At 38.2% G+C, this 26,222-nt stretch overlaps 2 protein-coding genes across 6 annotated transcripts in view; one reads left to right on the top strand and one right to left on the bottom strand.

Moving 5' to 3' along the window:
- The window catches only part of FAM184B (family with sequence similarity 184 member B), a 39,654-nt gene extending 18,384 nt beyond the window's left edge, over positions 1 to 21,270 (top strand). The window contains exons 3-12 of one of the 5 annotated variants that reach the window (XM_042053512.1): positions 4,596 to 4,706; positions 9,619 to 9,831; positions 11,083 to 11,236; positions 12,376 to 12,488; positions 12,907 to 13,091; positions 16,182 to 16,334; positions 17,758 to 17,875; positions 18,060 to 18,164; positions 18,828 to 19,033; positions 20,522 to 21,270. In XM_042053512.1, coding sequence (XP_041909446.1) covers positions 4,596 to 4,706; positions 9,619 to 9,831; positions 11,083 to 11,236; positions 12,376 to 12,488; positions 12,907 to 13,091; positions 16,182 to 16,334; positions 17,758 to 17,875; positions 18,060 to 18,164; positions 18,828 to 19,033; positions 20,522 to 20,612 — 1,449 coding nt within the window. In that variant the 3' untranslated portion in view covers positions 20,613 to 21,270. The other 4 variants (XM_042053514.1, XM_042053517.1, XM_042053515.1 and 1 more) reach the window with 4 other exon arrangements.
- Positions 21,271 to 23,822: 2,552 nt separating this feature from the next.
- Positions 23,823 to 25,938, bottom strand: MED28 (mediator complex subunit 28). The gene is made up of 4 exons (XM_042052974.1): positions 25,748 to 25,938; positions 25,597 to 25,663; positions 24,604 to 24,716; positions 23,823 to 24,137 (listed from the first exon to the last, which is right to left on the bottom strand). Exons 1-4 carry the CDS (start codon positions 25,895 to 25,897, stop codon positions 23,940 to 23,942), a joined length of 528 nt encoding a protein of 175 aa, XP_041908908.1. The 5' UTR covers positions 25,898 to 25,938; the 3' UTR covers positions 23,823 to 23,939.
- Between the last annotated feature and the right edge of the window lie 284 nt (positions 25,939 to 26,222).

Genomic DNA, 26,222 nt, shown 5'->3' on the forward strand with positions numbered 1-26,222 from the left:
TTAGATGGTAACTATTGATGGATATTCACTTTACAATGATGCCAACTACATGTGAGGGAAGGGATCCACATCAAAAATATTCTGGCAGCAGAGGCAGTTTAAGCATATGGAAGAGCAAAAAATACATTTAAACCAGCTCTGTACATGATTTATGTCATGGAACACCAAGAGAGAAAATGACCATTTATTTCTTATCACAAGAAAATTACATATGTAATAAACGTGGAAGTAATGTCGTGCATATTTTAGGATTTGGAAGTGTAGCTTAAGCGAACACAGCAAGAAATTCTGGGATCAAAATGTATAGTGAAAAAAGAGGAAGAAGATCTAAGTGTAGTCAAAGAGAGAAATTCACATCAAGAAAAGGAAATCCTGCATAAAGCAGGTAAGATGCTCATTAATGTCATTCTAAAGTATTTCTCATGTTAGTAGTCAGTGATATTGGAAATTCTGCAAGTTATTTATGCTACTTGAAATGTAAATTTTGGTACCATGGGAGATATGAAAACTATGTTGAATTCCCAAGGCAAAGCTGTTAATAAAGTAGGTGAACTGAAACATCAAATAACGCATCTGCAGCAAATGACTTGTACCAAAGAGAGAAAAAGAGCAGCTCTGAAGATGTGCAAGGACTTTAACAGATGATTTGCTCTTAAATATTCAAAGATGTGGCATACCAAAAGTACTGAAATCAACATAGTTTCTCTTTTAAGATTAATGGCTTTATTGTACAGGAGTCAATCCTGTAAGATTCCCAGATCCCTGAGCTCATTCAGTGGAACACTGACTTGTGTTCATAACCTGAAGCACATGAGTTGCTGCAAAGACAGCAGAGGAGCTACAGACATTCTTGGGCTAGACCAGGGCATGGTGTTCAACTGCTTCTGTAACCAAAACCTTAAAGAGAACAATGTCTAAGGCAGACTTTCTCTGTTGAGGTCAAGTTGGAATACTGATTTATTTATTTTTAAGTATAGAAAAGAGTTATTCTGAAAAGTTGTGCAGAAATGATACTAGGAATAAACTCAGCAAAATGAGGAATGTGTGTATCCTGAGAGTACCCTCTGTACAGTATCTCCCCTTAAGCAACTGTTCAGCCCTGAATCTTTTCTAATTTTTTAGTTCTCTTAAACTATTGTTATGCTACCATTCAGGAAAATTAGACTTTGCATCAGAATCAGCAAATCATCTAGTGTACTTTTTCACAGGATTAAGGTTGTCCTTGTGGGAGCCTGCATGGTTGGAAGTGAGTTACACACCCAAGCTCAAACCAGAACAGTAAAGAACCCCAAATCATTCCTAGACTGCAGAAGAGGCTTACCATCCTGAATCAGTACGGTTCTACATTTTTAACTAAAATAAAGCCAATATTTTTCAATGGAATATTACCACCTAAATAGCATATTCACTACAAAATAGACTACTGTCACCCCAGAGTTCTACCCTGGGGGGTTTTTTTCATACAATACATCTAGTGTGTTTTATAGACTATGGAAACTGTAGCTGTTTACGAGAAGGATATGACTAAAAGAGAGAACTTTCTTTGTCAAATCAAGCATCAGGAAATCCATAAGGAAAAGATTTTTCTGAAGGAATAGCTGTTAAAAGGGATGGTAGATCATGTAATGCAGGATACAAAGGAAATCAGGCCAGTCTTAAACGTCATAGAATCTGAAAAAAAAAAAACATAAGGTAGGAATGTTCTTCTATTTATAGACGCTTTAATTCATCTGGTTTTAATCTTATTGGTCACAGCAACATCATTTGAATTATGCTTACTGTAGGCACTTTGAATTAACATAAAATGCCAGGATTTTCTTGCTACAGAAAAAAATCAGGAAAAGAAAAAAAACGGGCAGGCTGATGTATTTCTGTGAAAAGCTCCAAAGACAGAAAGGTGAATTTATCCTTGATGTAATAAGTGGCCTTCTTAGCAATACTTATCCTTGCATGCTTTGCATGTGGCAGTTGGAATGATTTATATAAGATCCTTCCTGAAGAAGAATGTATTGTGGGTGTTATTCCAATAACACACAATGACTTAATGACAATAACACAATGACTTAAATTGTCATGGATTGCTGCTGTGAAATATTCAGATAAATTGATTTAATAAAAATTTTGCATTATTCAGGCAGAGGATATATTTCTGCAAAGTGTTGGTAAATTAATTCAGACTGCATGTGTTACCAATGAAATTACAACTGTTTACAAATACTGTATCTATATATGTATAGTATTTGTATGTTTACATATATATATATGTACACATACACATATATATGTCCTTATTTAACTTTAGTCAGAAAGAATCCTCATCTTCTTGTAGATCCAAACAACTTACCTGAGCAATACCTTTTTTTCAGTGTGTTTTAAGTGGTTGAGCTGTTATTTTTGTTGTTGATATGCATTAGCAGCAACTGGCTTAAGAGATTATTCAAAGAATTTCACTCTCATCAGAGCTGCTGTCTGTGACTGAATCCTTTGGCTTTAGGAAATTTGCAGTCTCTAATGTTTCTGTGCAGTAGGAACCTAAATGTGAGCTGAATTCTATTAAAATGGAGGATAACCTTGAAACATGTTTAGTTTTCAGCATGTGTTTTAATGATTAGTGGAGCTCACAAGTCAGTGCATGTCCAAGTGATTTGCCAAACTTGAGTGTAAGCAAAGGGGGAAGTTAGTTTCTTACTCCTAATGGACTTGTGTGTTTGTCAAAATCTTCTAGACAGAAAAAGAAGATTAAGTTCAGCAGTTTGTAGAATGCGACAAACAGACTACTGGTGAAGTGGTTTTTAGACCCTTTTTTGTGTTGAGAATTAACTTCTACCCATTTTCTGCAGTTAACACTGCTATAACTTTCTGAGTTCAACATTTACTTGAGAATAATCAAACACTTGTTGACAAGTTGTTAAGTCATAAAAAGCAAGCAGCTGCTGTCCCTAGATGTTGAGCTTCATAGTACCTGCCCAATCTTGGAGACTAGGAATTGTGTTTAGTGTTTGTCAGAAGAATTAATTTCCATGAAACTGCTGGAGTTTATATGTTTATGCAGTCTTATTTCTCAAAATTGAGCCTGGGTGAGTAAATTGTTTTATCTTCTTGAGGAAGGGCTCACTTTTGATCAGTATGTGAAGATGCAGTGCTTTAAGGTACATCGTTACACTATTGAAGCCTTATGAAAATGACTTTGCCTTTTATATAGTGTATTCTACTTATTATTATCTTGTACACACATGCCTAAAATTATGCCAGGCTGAAGCTTTTCATGTGAGTCAGATCGAATTAAAGTATCAAACACTTCGTACTTTAGAAAAAAGGCATAGGAGTAGACATTTATTATTTATAGGCAATAAATATTATTGCTTATAGTAATATCTTCTTAGAGATTCATATTAATTTAATCAGAAAAATACTGAGTTAGTAAAACTTAAATAAAATTACAATTTTTTTCATTATTGATGCTGTTTATATCCTCTTATTCAACTAAGGCTTATAACAACTGTTAAGGAAGTGTTATATCTATTTTTCCAGATAGAAAAATTAAGATACAGAGAAGAAAGTCAGTTGACAGAGTTGAAGTGGGAATGTTGCACCTGATCTTCAGGTTTTAATCAAAAAGACTTTTATATCCTCTCCTTTTTGTACAGGCAAGACTAAAGCTAATTCCTCCCTTGCAATATTCATGTATCTGTTTAATTCCATCCTTTAATTGCTACTTGAGTTTTAAACAGGATGGGGTATGTGAGAAGGAGCTGTACAGGATGGGGGAGGTGTTAAATTGTTATTTTTTTTCCTGTTTCCTTCATTTGTAGTGTCTGAAGACACGGTAGAATGTTTTTTTGAGTTAGCAAATTGGCAGAACTAGGAAGAGCAAGCACACTAATAAACTTGTAATGCATATCACTTCAGGAAGTTTCTAGAAGTTGTATATTCAGTCTTTCTCCAATAAGTAATTGCTAACACTTGCTACAAACAATGCAACAAGCTCTTGGTCAGTGTCTTGCAATAGTTAAAAAATCAAGGCTATCATTGGTTTTTTAACTATTTCTAGCAACAAGGTGATTATATAGTCCTCCTTTTTTTATTATTATTTTATTTCTACTTCCTCACCATGATTTTCTTTATGAATGCTATCAGATATTGCTTCCTTTGAGTCTCTTTTCCACTAATTGCCCATTAGTCATCTTGTTATTTATATGGCCAATGTGCATTTATGGTTTTTCAGATCTTGTGGGTGACTCTTGCATACTAAATTATTTTTGAACATTAACATCAAGGCAAAACAGTCTGACTCTTCATGCTGTGCAGTTTTACACCTTAGGGAAGCTTTCAGTAGAAGATTACACATTATACATGTGAACTGTATTGTCTCACACTAATATTAGAAAGAGCCAAACCAAACTGTTTATGTTTTTTAAATTGAATAACCTGAGTGACATTAAAGGACAGTAGCATGTACTATTGTGTACACTGATGTATTATCTAGGTTAACGTAGAAGAAATGTGTTCTTTTTCATGTTGCATGTTTTGTCCCAGCTGTTGCATGCTCTTGTCTTGTTTTTTCTTTTTTTTTTCTTTTTTTTTTTTAATTTTAGGAGCTTCAGACACAGCTAGATGAATTTAAAAGAAAGTACGAGTGTGAACTAAAGCAACTAGAGAAAGAGAAAGAAATACTAACTGGGAAACTTCAAAACTCTTCACTTGAGGTAAACTGGGCATAAATTTAATGCAGTAATAAAAGGTCTCTTCATTTTTCATCCTGAGAGATTCTGGATTAGATTTTAATACTATTTCTTGTGTCTATCACTCAATAAAATATGCAAGGACTCCAGATAGAAATAACAGAAATAACTGCTTCTAAATATCTATGAAGGTTTTGACAAGCCTATTTATTTCATATATTACTCTTTGGAGATGTGCTAACGTGAGGAGTTTAGCTTTATCAGGGTTGCAGGGTGACTCTGATTGTTCGTTTACAGGACAAAGTGAGATTAGAATCTTCCTTACAGCTCCTGTTAACTTTCTGATTTTTTTTTGATGCATAGAGATGTATCTTCACTGATTCTAACCAGTTTCACTTCCCTCAAGTTCAATGGGAGTTTGTATGGCAACAACTCTGCAAAAGCTGACGACCTAGATCTTCTTCAGTTGACATTTATAGATTCTCAGTGGCCATAATAAGCTCTTGTTGAGTGTTTAAAGACAGAGAAAGGACAGATAGGCTTATCAGGAGGCTAAGCAAAATGTTGTCCTCCCTTTACTACCTCCACTTTCCCACATGCCATGACTACCCCTTGGTGTGCATGGTCCAGCAATCAGGGCATGTGTTGTACTCACAATATGCAGCTCCTGTTTTTTCTCCCATCTGTGCTATACTAGCTGTACTAGTTATGAGTGCAGCATGGGGTTTTCTTCTTCATTTCTCCATTAAAACATATTTATACATTCTGTTATCAAACAGTGACATTCTGACATTCGATTTCCCAGTCTTACAAATACAGAATTTAAGTGTAGTTTAATGTTCTTAAATTTCTGTCTTTTTTTAAGTTTCATTACACATCTGCATGCCACTGTTTCCTACAGATTCTACTCTGAGAGAATTTTGGGTCAATCCAACCTATGTTGACCTATTCAGAGTGAAAGGTTTATGACATGAAGAAATTATTCCTCAGGTTTTGCAGATGCAAAAAATAAGGTTGTGGGTCATCAAATTACTTTTCTTGAAATCACATGTTCAGGACAGTAAAATATGAAAGAAACCTCTGTTTTCTAACTGCTCATCCACTCACATCACAAGATCATGGTAAATTAGCAGAGAGTGGTGGGAAATTATTGCCACTATAAACATAAATAAATAATATCAAATGGTACATAGCATGCCATATGTTATGTTCACAATGCCATGGTAAATATGAACAGATACACTAAGAAACATTTTATTGTATCTTAAAATCTAACTGCTCTCAAAAAGGAAGTGCTCCATTTGAAGAGAAATTTTGCATTTTTCTTGATTACTTCAAAAGTTACTTTCTGAACTAATAACTCGGCAGTATTGCCAGCGTAGTGAAGTTGTTTCAACTTGTAATAGTTTCCTGCTATAGGTACATGAATATTCACAGCCAAGAAGGTACCATTTACTATATAACATTATGTTTCACTGAGGGCATATTTCCCATCTGGGAACCTTTGCAATGGCTCAGCCCAGAGCTTCCGCCTCAAAGGTTAGGCAATGTGCTGTTACTAATCCAGTTCTAACCTGGATACAATTTTAGATCTAAAAATAGCTTCCTTGGCTGCCTAAGACCCATTTTTGGTTGGGCTGACATAGCTGGAGCACTATGCAGAGTAGACAGAAGCATGATAATGTCATCTCTCCGGGGTTGCACTTCAAAGTGGCAGTATTTCTGTATTAATAAGATTTTTTTGAATAAAGAAATCAGATTTGCATCTGTTTAGTCATTTGGAAAGAAGGATGTGAGATCCTTTGAGGGTTGAATGCTAACTGATTAGAGCCCTCCAGTTCCTTGCTTTTGCACTACAGGATCTCTTCAGCATGTGTTAGAGGATCTTGGTGCCACAATATAAGAAAGATATAAAGATAATAGAAAATGCCCAAAGGATGGCTATGGAGATGGTGAAGGGTCTTGAGGGGAAGCTGTATGAAGAGCAGCTGAGGTCACTTGGTCTGTTCAGCCTGGAGAAGAGGAGACTGAGGAGAGACCTCACTGCAGTTACAACTTCCTCGTGAGGGGAAGTGGAGGGACAGACACTGATCTCTTCTCTGTGGTAACCAGTGACAGGACCCAAGGGAATGGCCTGAAGTTGTGTCAAAAGAGGTTTAGGTTGGATATTAGAGAAAGGGTTTTCCCCCAGAGGGTGGTTGGGCACTGGAACAGCTCCCCAGGGAGGTGGTCACAGCACCAAGCCTGACAGAGCTCAAGGAGTGTTTAGCCAATGCTCTCAGGCACATGGTGTGACTCTTGGAGATGGTGCTGTGCAGGGCCAGGAGTTGGACTCAATGATCCTTGTGGGTCCCTTCCAACTCAGAATTTTCTATGGTTCTGTTCTTCTGTTCTGGAAATAGAAGATACATAAAATGGAAGTGCAGACATCACCTTGTCATGATACATCTTTGAACAGTGCTAGCACAGCAATGCCCATAGTTTTTATGGATCTTGGAGATACCACCAAATAGCAGACAAAGACTATGTTCACACTGTTCCCTCTGGTCAGGAACTGCTGCCACAAGTTTAGAAACATTGTTTACTGTGAACTTAATTGAAGTAACTCTGAAATAAGCCTAAAAAAGCCAGTAGAATGCAATTTCTTTATTTTGTTGTTATTTCTTATGCCATATTACTGTTATGATAGAGTAGCTTCATAGTAGGAGTAAAACTCTGTAGCATCTGGGCACCTTATTTTGAATCAGAACAAATTCTCAGTTGCAGTGGCTTTTCTATACTGCATGAAGAGACAATTTTAAGTCTTTTATATTAAATCCATACCCTAGCAATGCATTGAGGAAAATGTGCTTACAAGCACAGTGAATTAAATAGTCAAAGCAGGAGTCAAATGGGTGATGCAGCTGTGATGGCGTTTGCAGCCTTATACTTGCCAAGTATTTTTATTAATGGGCTATCCAAGTCTGAGAAGTATTTCTTCAAAAGAATCAAGCCATCCAATCCAGAAGAAGGACAGTGATGGTTAGAAATGAATGAAACTTGAAAGACTTCTGAAATATTTCAAAATTATCAGTCATCTTTTAGTAATAGCTGTTCATTTATTCGTTACTTGCAAGACAGTGGGACATAAAATCAGCTGTTGTAGGAAAGGTCAAGTGCAAACATAACCCTGGAATTTGGAAAGAATTCAGCAGAACCTAAAAAGATGCTGTTGCCTTGAGTTTATACAGTAGCTAGGTAATGTTTGCGTCTCTGAGATCTTATGCAATTCTGGTGGATAAAAGTGAATTATTAATGGTATTAAAGTACACATTTTTCAAGAACTTTTGTTTTGCAACAGGAAGACATTATAAAACACAAAATCCCACAGTGTTGCTGGTTCATTAATAATGAAAGCATCCAAATAGATTCTGGACTGATGTGAGTTGGCATGGTTTCATGGCTCAAACGCTGCTTTACCAACTTAAGCAAATTGAGGGTCTGGCTATCTGTTTAGAAACCAGGAAGTGAAATAAAATACTTGGGCACTTCAACACATTCCAGAAAAGGATTTTCATTGGTTTGTTTGAAAGCCTTTTTAATTGCAAGACAGGAGGAGGAAACCTGATAGGATGGAAATGTTTGTTTCTTAACCTCTGATATGTTAGAAGTAACAGGATTCATGAGAATGTGTTTGTATGCCTGATCCATTTCTGTAGGGCCTTTCCCCTTATTCACTGAAAAATAGTGGTTTTAAAACTACTTTTCCATCTGATTTCTTACTACATTTTGTTCTCGGCTTAGCCTGTTTCTAGTTGGTATGATCTTGTTTCAGGTTAGAAGTGCTTTGGGCCAATAATTGTCTGTGAAGAGTTGGGGAAGTTTGTAACATTGTGACCGCAAATGAAGTTTATATAGACCTCTTTTCATCTTTCCTGCCTAAATGACTAATTTGCTTAAGAACTATTCCTAGTAACATTTCTCCTGTTTCAAAATTTTCTATTATAAAATATACCACATATTTCTCTGGCAAATTATTTTCAGTCACTTTATTTTCAGGAAGCCCAGAAAAAAAATGCACACTTGAGTGTAGTGATGCTAATGCATATTGTGTCAATTGATATGAGGGACTGTGTAGCATTAAGTGTTTCACATCAAAGGTTAGTTTTATAAGGAACTGCAGTACCTAAAAACTTCAGTGTTTCCTTTCTTTATATAGGAAAACATTGGCTTGAGTTCAATAGGTGTGAAGACAAAGTAGTTTTTTTGCCTGTAACCAGAAGCCAAAGTGTCCCTTTGATTAAATATTATGATTTACCACATTTTTTAAAAAAGTAATAAATTTCAGCAGCTCTTGAAACAAAAGTATGGTTGCCAAGTGGCTGTGACATCTGCCTATTCGTGGAGTGTATCCAGGCCACAGATAGATCCCATTACACAGATATATTAAAGACAATTAATGCTTTTCATTACAAATAGTATTTGGCAATTATTCTTCACTAACTTGATTAGACAAATATTTTTGTGTGTATTTAATTGGATGACACAACGGAAGAAGCCAAGAAACAACTGGATGAATAGTGAACTTAAACTCAGTCTGAGGCAGATGAAGCTAGGTGCTCTTTCAATTTAAATATATCAATTTTGTTGGATAGTTTCAGCAGAGCCTTAGGTCTGCCTTCTGGTTTGTGCCATATTATTGTGCAAATTGAGCTATGGATTGCACGTATGAGATGGAGACGATTTGAAATTTTTAAAAAGTACTTGACGAGCAACAGACAGAATATGCAAAAGGGTTATCATTCTTCACTGAAAAAGGGCTCCTTGCACAAAACAAGCGTCTTGCTATTTTTTCATAGAGCAACGCAAGCTCATAAAATCTATTCAGCTTTACATAATTCCTCTCCATTGTGAATGCAGCCATTAATCCTATCCTGCTGACTTACTTTTCTGGAAGGTGTCTCAGCTGAAGCAAATATTAGAACAACAAGCAAATAATTTCAAAGAGTCACTGAAGAAACATAATCTACAGTCCAACAAAGAAAAAGAGACACTTTTGCAGGATCTTCAAAACACCATTAAAGAAAACCAAAATGTTAAACTGCAGTTGGAGGCATCACATCAAAAAATCTTAAAAATGTTGGAGAAAAGCAAGAATCAGGAACTCAAGGTCAGTTTACTGTATACTAATGTAAATATATATAAATATATATATTTATGGGGTAAACCATCTAAGTGAGAGCCAATTATCAAAACTCAGTTACCTCCAATTAGCTTAATGATGGGTTGCCATTGTTGCACATAAAGAATTGTTCTGTGATTTTGAAACCTCCTCCTCATCAGGCTGAGAGGGGCTAGTTGGTGGTTTGTGGGGTTATTGTTTTATTTTTATAATTTTAACATTTTAACTTAGACCACATTGTGAATACAATATACCCTACAGTTAGGCTGCAATGAATACAACCTCCTTTATCTGTGCACCTGCTTCAGAAATACAAGGGAATTCCTGAGTATATTAATAACAGGACTCAGTTTTATTCTTTTTCATCCATTATTAATTTATACATAAATACTTAAGAAGAATAATAGACATGAATGGGGATGTGTGTTGCCTTATATACCTTCAAGAAATCAATTCAATAAGTGGATAACCAAAGCTTTTAAAAGTTCAAGCGGATTGATTTCAGTGACAAAATGTGAATTCAATATACTGAAGTTCTAAAGACTGTTGCTGTTCAAGAAAAAGTCAACTTGAAAAATGTACATGTGTTTGTGACATGGAGTTCAGATGTCCCTGTTGGTTCTCATAGCTTAGAGAACCTTATGAAATGTAGGTGATAAAACCACCCTAAGTAGAATTTAATATCCTGTTTATATATTCCAAATAGAATTCCAGTTTTGGCAAAACCAAGCTGAAGGTAGTGAGGTGGTAAGAATGAAACAGAGGACAGGAGTTTGCTTTCAGAACCCCTACAGAGCAACTGCTCCATCATTTACAGTGTACCAGCAGTACTTCTAATGACAGTGGAAGCTTGAGCCAAGAATGATACAAGGAAAGTTAGAAGCCTTTTTCTGACACACTGTGATAAGTAAAGACAAACAGGTCAAATCTGGGAGGCTTTGTATGTTGAATAATAAAACTTTCTAATGTCAAATAGTGCAAAGATGTCGGTGTTATTCTTTCATCTTGCACAACAAATCTGAGAGGCGATACCCTGACAATTTATCTTGTACCTATTAAGTGTTAAAATTTAACTTCAGCTCATTTTTATACTTGCATTGATAATGTGTCTTGTGAAGTGGTGATGAAAATTAAAGTCCTACAATGCAAGGCCATATTCATCCTAGCATTACAAGTAAAATAACAAGCTGATAAATAGGCTCCAACTACTTTGTTTTGGGGGGGGACTTTTGCTTCCAGGAGGCAGAAGAACGCTTGAAAAAGGAATTTAATGAGACTTTCAAGATCCAACGTCAGTCTCATAGGCTGGAAATACAAACCTTGGAAGAGAAAGCAAAGAAAGAATTACATGATGAACTTGAGCAGATACAGAAGCAGCAAACCCTGTTGCTAGGTATAGTGTCATGCACAGCTCCTACTGCTTGATTATATATATGCTGAGAACCACTGACTTTTATCCCATTCATTTTCCTTCCCATCTTCTGGGAACTCAGGTCTTTGTTAATCTCCTCTTTCATACCCCGCAATTTCAACAATATAGACTTAATATTCTTTGTTAGCCAAGCCCTCAATTGTCAGCAGCAGAATGTTGCTGAGAGAGTAATCTGGTGTACAACATTCAAGTATGTATTATCAGTCATATTAGATTGGAAAATTATAATTAGTTAATATGACTTTACTCTTTTCTATGTTGAGAAGAATTATTGTATGTGCTTCAACTCTGTTCTATTGAGTTCAGCAGTGGAGATCAGTTGCTCCCTATGTACTGTTTAGGCAGTTTCGAAGTGCCCTAAACTGTTTAGAAGTAAACAGAACACTGCACTAGGAAGATGTGTAACATCTCCAGGTTTAATCTCAGGTTATTAAAGGTCATCTATAAAATGTTTTTTAATTAAAGAATAATTTGATTGTATTTAAAGTACAAAGTGAATTTTCTTCTTGGTTTTTGTCCCCCCAGTAATTAAAATTTGGTAGAAAGATTTCTTTCTCTCTAAAGCTTATAAATTTAATAAATAGATTCTCTTCTTCAAGAAAAATTGTAGGGAGACAACAGAGATAGAAACTCTTTTCTTCTTGTACTTGAAAAACTTGCACGTAATATACACAAAAGTTGCAGTATATGACAGATGAGCTTACATAAGCGTTGTACTTCTCTAATAAAACCAGAGCCTCAGTCTGCATTATGGCCCTCTATAAAACACCAGTGCAAATAACAGGGAAGCTGAGGGGTGCTCCAGTAAATTCCAAGATTAGAAGAAACAATTGCGATGATGTAGTCTGCAATACAGCTGACACAGAATGACCTCTCCGACTCTGACGTTGAGTCATTGCTATTGTAGCTCCATATCATCTCACTATTGCTCAGCTGAGTTACCTCTCTAGTAATAGGAAGCCATTATGCTTAATGGGGAGGAGTTGAGGAACAAAGCAAAATGTAATATATTAATGTTTTCACCTATATTCCCTGTATCTGCCTTTCCCATCCAGCTGGCCTCTGACTGCCTAAATGATTGTCTGTCTGACTGTTACTAGGATCTCTAAGGATGGAACTCTCTGAACAACAGACATCATGCATGAACCTAAAGAAACAAATAGAAGAGCTACAAATGGAGCTCAGGAGTGTGAGGACACTGAAGAAGCAACAGGCAAGGGACCAGTTTGTACTTCATTGCCATGTTGTGTTTAGCAAAAGCAATAATATCAAATTTCTCTCCAGCGATAACAAAAGTATACAGTCTCTTCCAGAAATGGAATGGGTTTTCTTCCTTTATGTCTCACTTTAAATGTTTATAATTTTTTCCCTATGGGAAGACTTTTTCTTTCCAATTAAAGATCAGAATCTACAAAAGAAGTAGATGAATGAATGTTACAATAAAATAAATTCTGTGGGGACTATAGAATATATTCAGGAACTTTTGATCACTGATTTTGTCTTGCATATATATAGCATGGCATGTATAATTGAAAAAATCAGATCACAAAAATTAAATGCATGCAATTCCAGGAAGATGTTAATATTAAAAATAAGGGGCTGTGAATAACTAAATTTGACCTTTTTCTTAGGAAGGAAGTAGCCAAAGCCAGATCAGATCTCTTCACGATGAACTGGAAAAATGTCAGCGTGAAATTTCTGAACTCAAGAAAGAGAATTTACTTTTGAAGGACACAATGGAGCTACTCAGTGCTGAGTTGGAGTCACAGAAGCAAGAAGCTGCACAGCTTCAGGATAGAGATAAACAGCATAGAAGGTTTGCCTTGAATTCACACTTGACAGTGCTATGTAGAGATTCAATAATACTGCCAGCATGAGTGGTGTTCTAAGTGCGATGCATGTCAGAATCTTTCCTTTCTAAAGTACTAATTTTAGAAGCTAGGAATTTTGCAAAAGCAGTAGTTAATTTCACATTTTCCTCCAGCCATAATAGATACATTTGAACTAATCGTTCATCGTATGTCACAGAAAAATATGTCTAGTGTATCCCCACAGGAGTGACCTGAGAAAATGTGCATAATGTCAGCCTTTCAAAGGCACTGGAAGACATAAATCCCAAACTCACCAAAGAGCTATCAAGAAAATATCAAGACTCTGAGAATAAATATCAGGTTTTTATACATACTCTCTGTAGCTGAAACCAATGGACTGTTAATTCCAAAGGGGACACTTGAGAGTGCCATATATACCCTGTAAGAGTTTGCTTTGGCTGTAGCAGCCAGCTTTGCACAGGGGGAGTAAGGGCAGTGTCAGTGGACGCTGACAGTGCCTCTGGCTGATGGTGAGCCTGGCGCTGTGAGATGCTGTCAGAGTACAGGAAGGGCAAGGTGACTTAAGTCTTGGCCGTCTTGTAGAAGGTAAACCATGTCTTCTTTGAGTAGCCACAGGCACAGCACAAGTGGTGCAAATGGGTCTTCCCATTTGTGTACAGAAAAAGTGCAGAATCCCAGGATCAATTTGGGATTGGGTTGGAAAAGACCTCTGAGATCATTGAATCCAACTAAACACCACCATGTCAACTAGACCATGGCACTGGGTGCCATGTCCAGTCTTTCCTTAAACACATCTGGGAAGCCCATTCCAATGGCTAATCACCCTTCCTTTGAAATTCTTCCTAATATCCAACCTAAATCTCCCCTGGCGCAACTTACAAAGGAGACAAGACTGAGTTCACTGCCCACTGCAATTGTATGGCTGTTGAATCCTTTGAAATTTCTGGATGAACATATTTAACACATTTTCTTTGCAGAGAGACTGAGGGATCTGGTGTGTGCGTACCTTTCAATTAATTTTTACAATGGTGTAGAAAGTCTGCCCCTAACTACACAAGCTGTATGTATAAAAGGATTTCTGAAGAGTGTGTCTTTAAAAGAATCTTTAAAATTATGACCCATATAATCTAGAGAAAACACTCAATGGATAGAACGTCTCTCTGCAGACTGGCAGAGTGGCCAGAGTAATTCCATTCCTGTCTACCAGTCAGTAGCTATTTAAAGAATGAGAAACTTTTTTTTTTTTTTTTTTTTGCAATGGCACTCTTTGGAGAGTTACTTCAAAGTGAATTTCATTTCAAGCTTTTGAAGCAAGATCAACAGAAAGAATTGCAAACCAGAGAGTTTCATTAATGCCCTCAAGCTACCTTGAAGGAATTTAGAGCCTCTGTTCATGAAGAGAAGAATTATTCACGTGTCAGCGATGAGGTCTAAAAGGCTTCAGATGCTAAGGCTGCTGGGCTGGAGGATTTTCTTTACAGGGAATAAATGGCGTAGCTCTACTAAGTAAGCATTTGAGAAGGAAGCATTAATGGAAATTATGTAAGGAGAAATCCTTCAAATAACCAGAGGTAGGACCTAGAGACCATCAGAGTGGACCTAGGCACCTCATACAGGCTGGTCTGAAATTAACCCATGGAAGACCTGAAACATCAACTTGCAGCTCTTGTTTTGCTTTTGCAGGACTACTAATTTGTGTAGGGGAATAGTTGAATTGGTGCATATAAATAACTGCTATTTTTACTTTTAACAACTGTGCCCCTGTCTTATGCCAGTTTCTTTTCTGATTTGAAAGCTGATAGTGGCTTGTTATTTGCATATGACAAATTTTTATAGCAAATTACTTAAAATTACTAGTCCTACTCTTGCCATGTAAATGAAACCAGTAATCTGCCTGAAGTAATAATTCCTCTTTCTATTCTCTTGAATTGTGTGAATTCCGCCTCCAGTACAGAAAGCTTTTGCAAGGATTAGGATGAGAGCAGACAAAGGTGTTTTTATGAGAAGAGAGAGCAAGTCCCAAAATGGCTATTCTGAAGGAGAATATTCTACTCCTGAAGATTCATTTCAAGGATTCTTCTCCCTTTTTTTACCCTTATTCTTCTGCTGCTTATTTTATGCTAAGTGCCAAATCAGTCACTTCCATGGCTGTGCTCTAATTTCAAGGGGAGAAGTCTTTCATGGACCTTTTGGCCTTTCCTGAAGCCTTTCAGAAACAAGTGAAACAGGCTTCAGAACACATTAAAAAGAAAATAGGGGAAAACAGAAGGTAAACTGAATGTCTTTTGCGAAAACTACAATTGTTAATATGCGAAGTTGAGCACATCTATTTTAATCAGTAAACCATAAAACATGGGCTCTCTATTGAGTTAATCAAAAAGTTTCTCCAAGGTTTAACAAAGCAATAGCAAACAAAAATCAAACTATGATTCTTCAATAGATGCCTACTGCTTTTGGGATTGGTATTAGAATGCAATCTTACAGTTAGGCTTGAGAAAATGTAAGGCATTTTTTTAGTTTTCAGTTTATGGTATTAACCATATCAGTGTCTTTCAAAATACATTGTCTGAAAAAGATAAATGTTATAGTTAAAAGCATTGTTACAACATTCTTCACTTTTTTTTAAGATGGTGATGATAGGCAGTATTAAATGTTTCTGGTGCCATGATGTACTGAAATATATCATGAGAGCCTCATGTTAAAATCCCAGATATTTCAACATAATTTTTCTTAATACAAATAAGTCCCTATGGTACTTTATTGTCATGTTTTATCATTAATGTAGAAACTAACCCTAGGCAGAATATCAATAGCATCATTATACAGAATAGATCTTCCCTTTCCTGAAGGGTGAAGGTCAAGTACTTTTCAAAATAATTTTTCTCTTCCTAAGTGTTAAAATGTTTTTTCTCAGATTGCAATCAAAATGTCAAAGTCAAGTCAGTAGACAGAAGCGAGATCATTGCCCAATTAACTACCTTTGCAGTCAATAAAATGCCTCAAAACTGCATGCTTTGATCAATGATCATAAACTAGTATTGAAACATGAGAATTCAGACATATTTTAATACCAGTGAAAGGCTACTGGTAGAAGACCTCAATATCAAGCATAAAAAAGAACTGGACTTAATGAAACGAGATCACCGGCAGGAAGTTGACAACATAGTATCTGATTTCAGCAGCACTCAGGCACATCTCCAAGCAAAGATTTTCTCCTTAGAAACTGCGTAAGTAATTTAATAATAAACTCTGGCTAATGCTGGCAATGAGTTCTGTTTAAATTTATTATTCTTACTATGTACAGTTTTTGTATTAATCATAAGTAAAATATTATCAGGATCAAAATAGAAGTGTATAGGTATTGTCTTTGCAAACCAAAAAGACCCAGATACATTGTAATAAATTCTGGATATCGTTTAATCGAAAACACTATACATGAAGTTTCATAATGCTAAATTAAAACTTGCATGTCGGATCTAGAAATTTTATGAAATGAAAATTCATCTTTGTCGCAGAGGATACCAGAGGCCTTGATCCATGATCTTGTACTTAATTTTGTTCAGCAGAGCAATGTTGTTGAGTAAAAGCTTCTTAACCTCATTCTCACTCCCTTAGAAATTTCCAAGGAAAATGATGCTCATGTAAATAAATGCACTTTTCAGCCCCCTGTGGAGTTAAGAAGTTCTGTGGTGCTTCAGATTGTACAGAAGAGACCTCTCAGAAATAATCCCTTATATATATCGCTCATCCTTTTCTCTTATCCCAACTGCACAGCAGAAGCCCAGAGAGAGACCTGGCATGTAAGCAGGCCTCTAACCTTTAAACTTTTCAGATGTAAAGATTTATCTTTTTATTTAAACTCTGAGATAACTCTAAGATGATAAGAGTTGGGGGTGGTCCTCTCAAAGATGTTTTCCCACACATTAAAAAAAACCCCACAAAATGGTGTTTTGTATTCTGTAATACATTTCTCAGTATGTGTCCTGGTTATGGCAGGTGAACTTCATAGCATTCAGTTTCTTAAGCAGCAAAATTCATGAACTTGGCTGATTACATAATTACTTGTCTTCTTATGGGTCAATCAAATGTATGTTTCTACACCATATCTAAGAGTTTCCATATCAAATAGCATTTGAATCTTTTCCCCTGAGAAAGGAATTAAAAAAGCTGAACTCAGGCTACAGATTTTGACTTAGCAGGGTTACTAAAGCAGTGCGTATATCCAAGCCTCATTTAATGAAAGTTACAGGAATTTAGTATTTCTGAGGATTCTAAAGTTACTGGGTCAGGAAAGAGAACAAATAGATGAATATTGATGTGTATTGATACGTAACACTGATTTTTTTCTTTAGGAAACTAGACTAGCAACATGATGTGCAAGCTTGTTACTATTTTACACAAGGGGCTGGATGTTACACTGGATAGAAGTTGTGGATTAACCCTGGCAATTTATTTTGGAGCTCCAGAATATTGTGTACTTCTATGTAAACCATGTACAGATGCCCATTTTTAAAAAATGCTGTTTTATCAGAAAGGACTGGCTCTGTCCCTGTATTTTAGGCTTGGAATTTAGGGAAGAGTACATCTGAGGTGTCTCTTGAACATGATCTGAAGAAGTTTTTTTTCTGGTCTGCATTTTCTTTGGTACAGACTTAAAGAATTAGAAGAAAAGTCAAGAAAGTGGGAGTCCACGTCTGAAGATACACACCTTATAAACTGTCTGCAAGACAAATTAAGTGAGAGAGAAGAGATTATCAAGCAGCTGGTGGTAAGACTGCTTTTTATATGTACATCTGTGTTTTGGAATCTGTTGAAAGGCTCTATTCAGTGTTTCATGCATTGCTTCAGACTGGTTGTTTCTTTCTGTTCTGGAATACTTTGGCAAATGTATCTTTCCATACCAGCTTCCAACAAATACATGTTTCCATACACATAACTTTGTTTCCCTTCAGGAAGGAAGAAAATGTCAGCATTCACTTGCAGCCAGCACTGAATCTTACAGGAATCGGTCATTTTCTTTCAACCCTACTACAGTATGCTTGACTCCCTCCAGAAAGGTAAGATGGGCAATGCAATTAAAATCACAAGTCGTGATTGTTTTTATTACTGTTTGGATCATACAGGCAATCAGGACAATAAAAGTGTTAAAAATTTTTTATGATAATGTTATTCAGCAGAATTCTTTCCAATAAGCCAGCCTACAGTCAGTTGTTGAGCATAAGAGAAATTCAGTACAAGTATTTATGCAACATAGATAACAGGTGTTTAAGCTGATACAAAACACTAAAACTCTGATGACATCAGTCTTCCACTGGGATTAGCATGGCCATTGCTTGCAGATTTGGGAGTTACTAATCGGCAAGCATCGAGGAAAATTACGAATCAGTTTGAGTTGATTGGTATCTGCCCTTTGTCATTTCAGCCCCTCTGTGTGATACTGTCTACAAATAGCCATAGAAAGAAGGCAAGTCAAGTTTGTGGAAAGCACCTTGGTGTGTAAAAAATCTCAGGGTCAAATACAGAGATTGTTTTAATTGGATGACAAAATCCATGGATACTCACAGCATACTCTGAGAATTTAATTTAAATGCCTATAGAAAAAGAAGTCTTCCTATTTGGGTATTCCTCACAAGACATGTGGGAATGAAGTATTGTTGAGGTTTTATACTATAAATTGTAAAAAATGTGTATGTAATGAAGTTTTCTGTTACAATAAAAAGCAGCAGAAGAAAACGGTTGAGGTGCCCAGTCGTGTTGTCAGTGTTCCGAATTTAGCTTCCTACGCAAAGAGCTTTTTGAGCTGTGACTTGAGATCAAAAAGAAGTGCTCCTCAAATAACAAAATCTACAAGCTTAGACCGGAGTCCTGGCTGCCTCAGGGTGGGCTCTCCATCAATACAGTCCTCAGACAGCAGTGCTGCCACAAGGTATTTGTCCTTTTTGTATGACAATAAATGAATTCATATTTAGAATCTTATAGGCAATTCAAACACATTAGACATTTGGAAATACACAACGATGTAAGGTTCCTACTGCGCCGTGAACTCGGTGTGTTTGGTTTTCTGCAGACAGACCCAGAACTTTACTGCAAAAGTGGGCTATAATCCCTGCCCAGCAGAGTTTATGCTTGCAATCCCCCCGGTAAAAAAAACAAAAAACCGCAAACCAAGAAACACACACACAGACACACACATACCCACAAAAAAAAAAAAAAAAAAAAAAAAAGGAGATGCAAGTATTTAACTAAGAACATAGTTAATTGTGAACATGGCATCTTTCAGTGGTTCTGTTAAGGATGTGTCTTCCTTCTTATTTTTATTGCCTCACCTTGCACTTGGTAGACATAGATGGCATGTTTTTATTTTAGGAGATATTTGACTGAATCTAGGCTGATGTAGGCAAAGGTTAGAGACTTAAAAACTGATTAGCAACTAAACTTCTTTGGTGTTTTCTCCCCGAGGAGCTTAAATTCTTCAAATTTATCAGTTATTTAAACAATGTTCAGTGTTTTATAACATGAACTCTCTCTTCAAGAAATAGTTAAAAATGTATGTAGCTAATATCCAGTTAAAAAGTCCCCAAACCTTACCATTGTATTTCAGGACAAAATCCAGCCTTCTCGCCTATCTCGTGGTGGAGATTAGTTATCCTGTACATTATGTGCAAGGGAGTTCTTTCCTTGGGGGCAGATGGTGCTGACTACTGACAAAAACAACCTGGGACACAGGCTTAGATCCTGTTTGGCAATTCCCACTTCTTAAAGATACAAACATGCTGTATCATGCCAGATGACTGCCAAGGCAAATGAGATTTCTGTTTTAAAGAGAAACAAATGTGCAGGGAGACTCGGGGTAGCTTGGCTGCTACTTGCTTAATTCTTTTACATCAGTCAATTGAAAGTTAAGTCCTATTCACTATCATATGCTAAAAAAATCCCGAATGATGGAAAATCAGGGACTATGTAATAGGATTGATTATGAATGCCAGGTAGTGTTCAGATAAATTTTTCTGTTTCAAATAGAACTCTTATCCAACATTTTTAATGCATAAATTGTATTTCCTATTTTTAAGAGTGAATTGCAGCTGCCATTCTCTGATTTTCAGGACTTCATATTCTTGAAGCATCCTTTTGTTTAATTTTTTGGGATGTCAAGTTAAGAACTATGTTCAAATGTTTCTCCATAGCTGTTAGGCTCTGCTTCATGCTTTTCTTCATGTTACAACCGGTGCTGCTAGCCCAGTTACCTGGCTGGCACAAATCCCACTAAAATTGTAGTTGGCACCTTTTAGTCTCATCCATTCATGTGAGCACAGAACCATTCACAGGATCATGAGTTTTTCTGGGAAAAGTGTTACATATTGATAAGATGGTATGTAAGTAGGACGGTAATGCTAGTGCTTATTTGTTTGCACAGGACACATGGCAATGAACCACCACAAACCAAAGATGACCAAAACCAAGATCCTCAGCACCAAGAATGGTTTACTAAGTATTTTTCATTTTAAAGCAAACTATTTGCATACTTCTCAGAATTACTGTAAAAGTCATTCCTGTTCTCTTTTTTATGAATGATAACCCAATAGATGATTTAAGGGAAGGAAAAAAAAGATGTAATTTCTAAGTAAATAGTTAGGAATACCTGCACTTTCTTACATCTAGTAACTATGGAGTTATAGGCATGAATTTCAGAAAAATGCATTTTTTTAACAATTTCTGTAAAAAATGAAGAAAAAGAAAAAGTCTGGATACTGTTATGTGAAAAGACTTTTTAATCAAGAGGCTGTACCACTCCACAATTTCATTAAATATGCAACTTGGACTCTGATACGTCCTGTCAATTTGGCACCAGCTGGAAAAGGATCTTCTGTACGTTTATACACTTGCTTCATCAGCTGTTTAAAGTAAGTTCTGCATCTAATAATGTAATTTTAACATTTGTTGCTTTTTGTTAAGTGAATGTTATGCTGTACAGCATGTGGTACACCATCAAAAATAGCATGTTTATAGCAGGCTGGTTTAGAAATAATTTCTGGTTTGCTTCATAAACTGTTTTGTATAGTCAGCATTGCTGTGTAATATTCCCATTGAATTTCAATACATGTATCAGCCTGATAAATGAGGATGATGTGTAAGTATGAGCATTAAAGTTTGTAAATTACCCAATTTCTGTGGTTTGTAAATTACCCAATTTCTATGGTTTTCAGAAGAGTTCTATGTCATGCTGAATTAAGTCAGACATGCGCCAAGTTCCAGAGTGATGGCAACTGCATACTTGTACCTTTTATCTCCATACTAGTTTTATGCCCATATAAACACAAAGCAGGGGAATGACTACATTTATCAGATCATGCTAACTCATTGTTGGGAGGAAAGAACTCATGAAGAAGCTGTCTTGGGTAATTAACCCAATAAATGTGAACGGCAGAAAAATGTGCAACTAGCAGCCTGCTATTAAAGACAGGATAGTTCCTCTTCAATTGCTTTGAATCCCCATTTAATTTCGACCAGCAGGGCCCAGCTACCTAAAAAGATTTTACATGTGCAAAGAGGTGTACCTCCAGCCTAACCTCTTCTTACATCAACAGCCAGCAAGACCTGCACTAACAGATGCCAACACTTCATACAAAACAGCCACTGCATCTCACTGGTGGTGCAAAGGTGGAAGGAAGGGCAGAACACTTCTACAGGCTGTCATGGTTTGACACTGGCCCAATGCCAGGCACCCATGAGAGTCGCTTGCTCACCCTCCTGTGCCACAGCTGGGCAGAGGAGAGAAAGGAAAAAAGTTAGCGAAGGCTTCATGAATTGAGATAATGACCAGGAGAAAACAATTCAAGAGCAAAACAGGCTTAGCTTAAAGTTACAAAGTTAATTTATTGCTAACAGAAATCAGAGGAGGATAATGAGAAGTAAAATAAGCCTTTAGAAACACCTTTTTCCCCCAGCCCCTCCCTCCTTCCCACCGACAGCACAGGGAGACAGGGCATGGGAGTCTTTGGTCAGTTCATCATCGAGATTCTCTTCCACTACTCTGGGAGAGGAGTCCTTCCCCTGGTGAGACCGTGGGAGCCCTCCTACGGGACACAGTTCTCCGTGAACTTCCCCAGTGTGGGTCCACTCTCAGGAGCAGCAGCCCCACCGCCCCTGCTGCAGCGTGAGCCCCTCCCACGGGCACACAGCCCTCCCAGACTGCTGCGCCGGGGCTCTCTGTCCACAGGGTGCAGTGCTCCGAGGACAGGCTGCTCCAGCCTGGAAGCAGGGCCCCCTCTCTCCACCGGGTCTCCCCTTGGATCACAGCCTCCTCCAGGCATCCACCCGCTCCAACACGGGCACCTCCCCCACGGGCTGTGGGTGGATCTCTGCATCCCCCGTGGACCCACGGGCTGCAGGGGGACAACCTGCTGCACCATGGTCGGCACCACAGCCTGCAGAGGAATCCTAGCTCCCCCACCTTCTCCACTGCCCTTGGTGTCACCATGTTGTTCTCCCTCACATGTTCTCATTTCCTCCTCTCCTCTGACTAGAAGCCAAAACCTGTGTGACTTTGTTTTGATTTTCTTCTTAAATATGCAATCACAGAGGCATTACCAACCTCTCTCATTGGCCCAGTTTCAGCCATGTCCATCTTTCAGAGCCATCAGATTGGCTCTGCTGGACATGGTAGAAGTTTCCGGGAGCTTCTCACAGGAGCCATCTCTGTGGCCTCCCTGCTACCAAAAACCAGGTCGTGCAAAAACAATACACAGGCCAATACTTTTCATCCCAATTGTCCAGTATGTTTTCCAGAATGAACTGTGTGGTTGGAAAAGTGTCTTTGGCAGCAGATTTGGTAAAAAGGCACTTTTCATACTTGTAATCAAGAGAGATGTTAGTGTACAGTAACACTGATCGGTGCTTTGGTATCTGTGAGGATGGAAACGTGCAGTGCTGTTTTCATTACTTCTCATCCACGCTGCCCCAAGAACACTAAGAATTTCAATACCCAATTAACCATTCTTATTTCCAGGGTTACAACAATTAATTATTCAACTCTGCCCCCATAAAGGTATATGCAGAAGTGGTTATATGAATGAATTAAATTTGTTGCTTAGTAGTACAGACAGGACTCTTTTGCTATTTCTACCTCCAAAATCTTTTTTGGCTACATTCAACTTACTAAATAGAGCACTGAAATTGAACATAATTCTGTATATTGGACAGCACTGGTGACCCTACCTCCACAATGAGTAGTCTTTATTTTGAGGGTAGGTATTTTGGACCACCTCTACAGTAGCCTGAGAGACAGAACATCAGTTACATTAGGCCTGCATTATATATCCCACCCTTTTGTGTACATTTTTCCATTTCAATTCATCCTATAAGAACCAAATTTGTGTATTCCAAGACACCTTCCATGAGGTGAGCCAGTCTGGAGGAGAATGACAATTCACTTCCAAAAACTGTGTCTGACCTACATACAGACAATTCTTAAGGGTGTTTCTGCAGTAGTACTCATGGATAATTACTGGTTCACAAAACATTTAAATATTCTAGTAAAATCAAACACTAATCTTTGCAAGTATTTTGATCATACCAAAAAGACAGAGGGGAGAGCAAGGGCCACCCTCTCTAGAAGGAACAGGATGCATTCTGGGAGACACACTTCTACCAGAAAGCACCCTGAACAGCAATTCTGAATATTTTCCATGGAAACATAAAACCAACCCATACTTTCATAATAAAAGATAATTTATTTGGCTTAATTGTTTTAACTATATTTGCAGTACAAATTACATTATACAGAAAGCATACAAAGAATGCTTTTAAAATATTGAGCTGTGTAAAATTCAAGATTATGTTTGCTTCATTGGAGCAGGAATATTCGCAGATGCTTGTTCTAGGTAAGCTAATGGACCTTGAGGCATTTCTGCAGGCTTTTTGTGCTGCACACTGATGTCTTCCAGGACCTGTTGCCAGTGTCGCAGTTTACTCAAATGCTTCTGAATTAATGCTTCTTTTCTCTGCAATTCATTTCTTAATTCTGAAACATCCTGTGGATGAAAAAAATTGTGTATTAGTAAACAGACTGTATTCATAAGAATAACCACCTCACATAAAGAGCATGTAAAACTTTTTTAGACCTTAAGTTTTCAAGCTGATCTTAGAGTGGAAAAATGGAATAATGGAGATGTGTCTAGTGCTACAGAGGGAAAGCATTGTGAATGCACTAGTGCTGTTCACCTATGTCACATATTTCAGAGATCACCACCTCCAGCAAAATCTGACTAACTGGTTTGTCTCTTCCAATGAATTATCAGTCATGTTCCAATACTCCACACAGCAGCAGGCATCCACCTTCTCCAGGTTCATGGTGAGAGTTATGGAAACAGTCAAGTTCTACCAACTTAAGGTACAGCATCACGTTGAGAAAATTAATTAATTAATTAATTAATATGAACAAGGTGATTAAGGTACATGGCGTATCTGCTTTAACACAAGACAGGTAAATTAACATACCTCTTTAATTACTTGTTCTGGTTTCTGGACTGATAGCTGCAGTCTTTTTTGTAGAAAAAAGCATTCAGTTTGTCTTGCAACATCCAGAAACTTTTGGATGCACTGATCAACACCTAAACATATAACAACAATATTGAAAGAACAGGTTCCAGAAAAATAAGATTCCAGGCTGCTAATGGTAGTGGTCTATTAAAAACACTTTTCACAGTACTTTCTAGAAAGAAAATCTTCAGAATATCTAAAATGATGTATTTATAAAACCAGTAAGCATCGGTGTAAAACACTGCTTTACAAACTTACAAGTTCTTTTAGAAGTGCAGGACAACACTTCCTCCCAAGTTTTATTTTATTTCTGACAAGGAGTAATAAAATAATTAATGGAACTTGGGTGAATAAAGAAAACATTTCTGCATGCCTAAGCAACAAGCTCAATGTAGGGTTCTAAAACGTGCCCGTATTGAGGAGAATATTCTGCCCTCATATATTACACACTACTGTTTGGGTAATAAAAGCTGTTCCATGCCAGCAAATGAATATGACCAAATAATGCAGAAAGGAGTTTTGAAAAGCATTTATGCCGGTTTTGAAACGCCACTTCAGTAAACCTTCAGAAAATTTTCAGGGGCAATTGCACTTCTAAAGAGTAGTCAAGGGCCACTTTTCAATCTCCTGTTCATACCAATATTTATTCCGCCTCCACGGAGGTGCGTCACTCAATTCCTAAAGCACCGCTACTGAGCAGCCTGGCCTGGCCCTTCCCCCCTCCCGTTAATGCTTCATACAGCTTCCAAATGCATCACATCACTTCCCGGGTGCTTGAAACACGCGTTTCACCGCACGCCAGTAATAACCCACCCAACCCCAGGAACCAGCTGGCACAGTCAGACCTTCCCACCAGACCCCGGTCATTCCCGGGTGGGTTTCTTTCCTGCCACTGCTCCGAGCAGCGTTGCACCGGGAAGGGGCCAGGCCCTGCTCCTCCCCAGGGCTCACCGGTGCGGATCTCCTCCTGGTCCGTGCCGTTCACGTAGTCCTGGCTCACCAGCGAGGCGAAGCAGGCCTGCGGGGAGGGAAGCACCACGCTGAGCGGCTGCAGGGGCCGGCGCCGGCAGGACAGCGCCCGCCCGCGGCTGCCCCCCCTCACCTCGAAGGAGGCTTCCAGCTCGTCCACCAGCGTGTTGTTGGGGTTGCGCGGTCCCGCGGGCGGCGGGATGAGGCCGGGCGGGCCGGGCGGCCCCGGCGGCGGCGGCCCCGGAGCCTGGGAGCCGAACATCCCGCCCAGCGCGCCCGCCATGGCGGAAGGGGCGGCCGCGCATGCGGCGGGAGAGGGGCGGACCCGGCGCGGCCCCGCCCGCTGAGGGCCGGACCCTCGGGCAACCACTGTGTGTGGGTTGGCTTATGGCCATCACTCCTCGCCCTGGCGCTGGGCACGTGTCTAAGAGATACTTTAATATATTGATGAGATCCCTGCTTAGTCTTCTCTTCTCAAGACTAAGCAGGCCCAGCTCCTGCAGTCTCTCCTCATAAGAGAGATGTTCTGGACCCTCCATCCTCTTCACAGCCCTCTGCTGGCCCCTCTCCAGTAGCTCCGTATCTTTTTTGCGCTGAGTCCAGAACTG

Source organism: Corvus kubaryi, unplaced genomic scaffold (assembly GCF_017639235.1).
Source record: "Corvus kubaryi isolate FWS band 111438036 unplaced genomic scaffold, C.kubaryi_AGA036_p1.0 split1-131, whole genome shotgun sequence".
Classification (NCBI taxonomy): domain Eukaryota; kingdom Metazoa; phylum Chordata; class Aves; order Passeriformes; family Corvidae; genus Corvus; species Corvus kubaryi.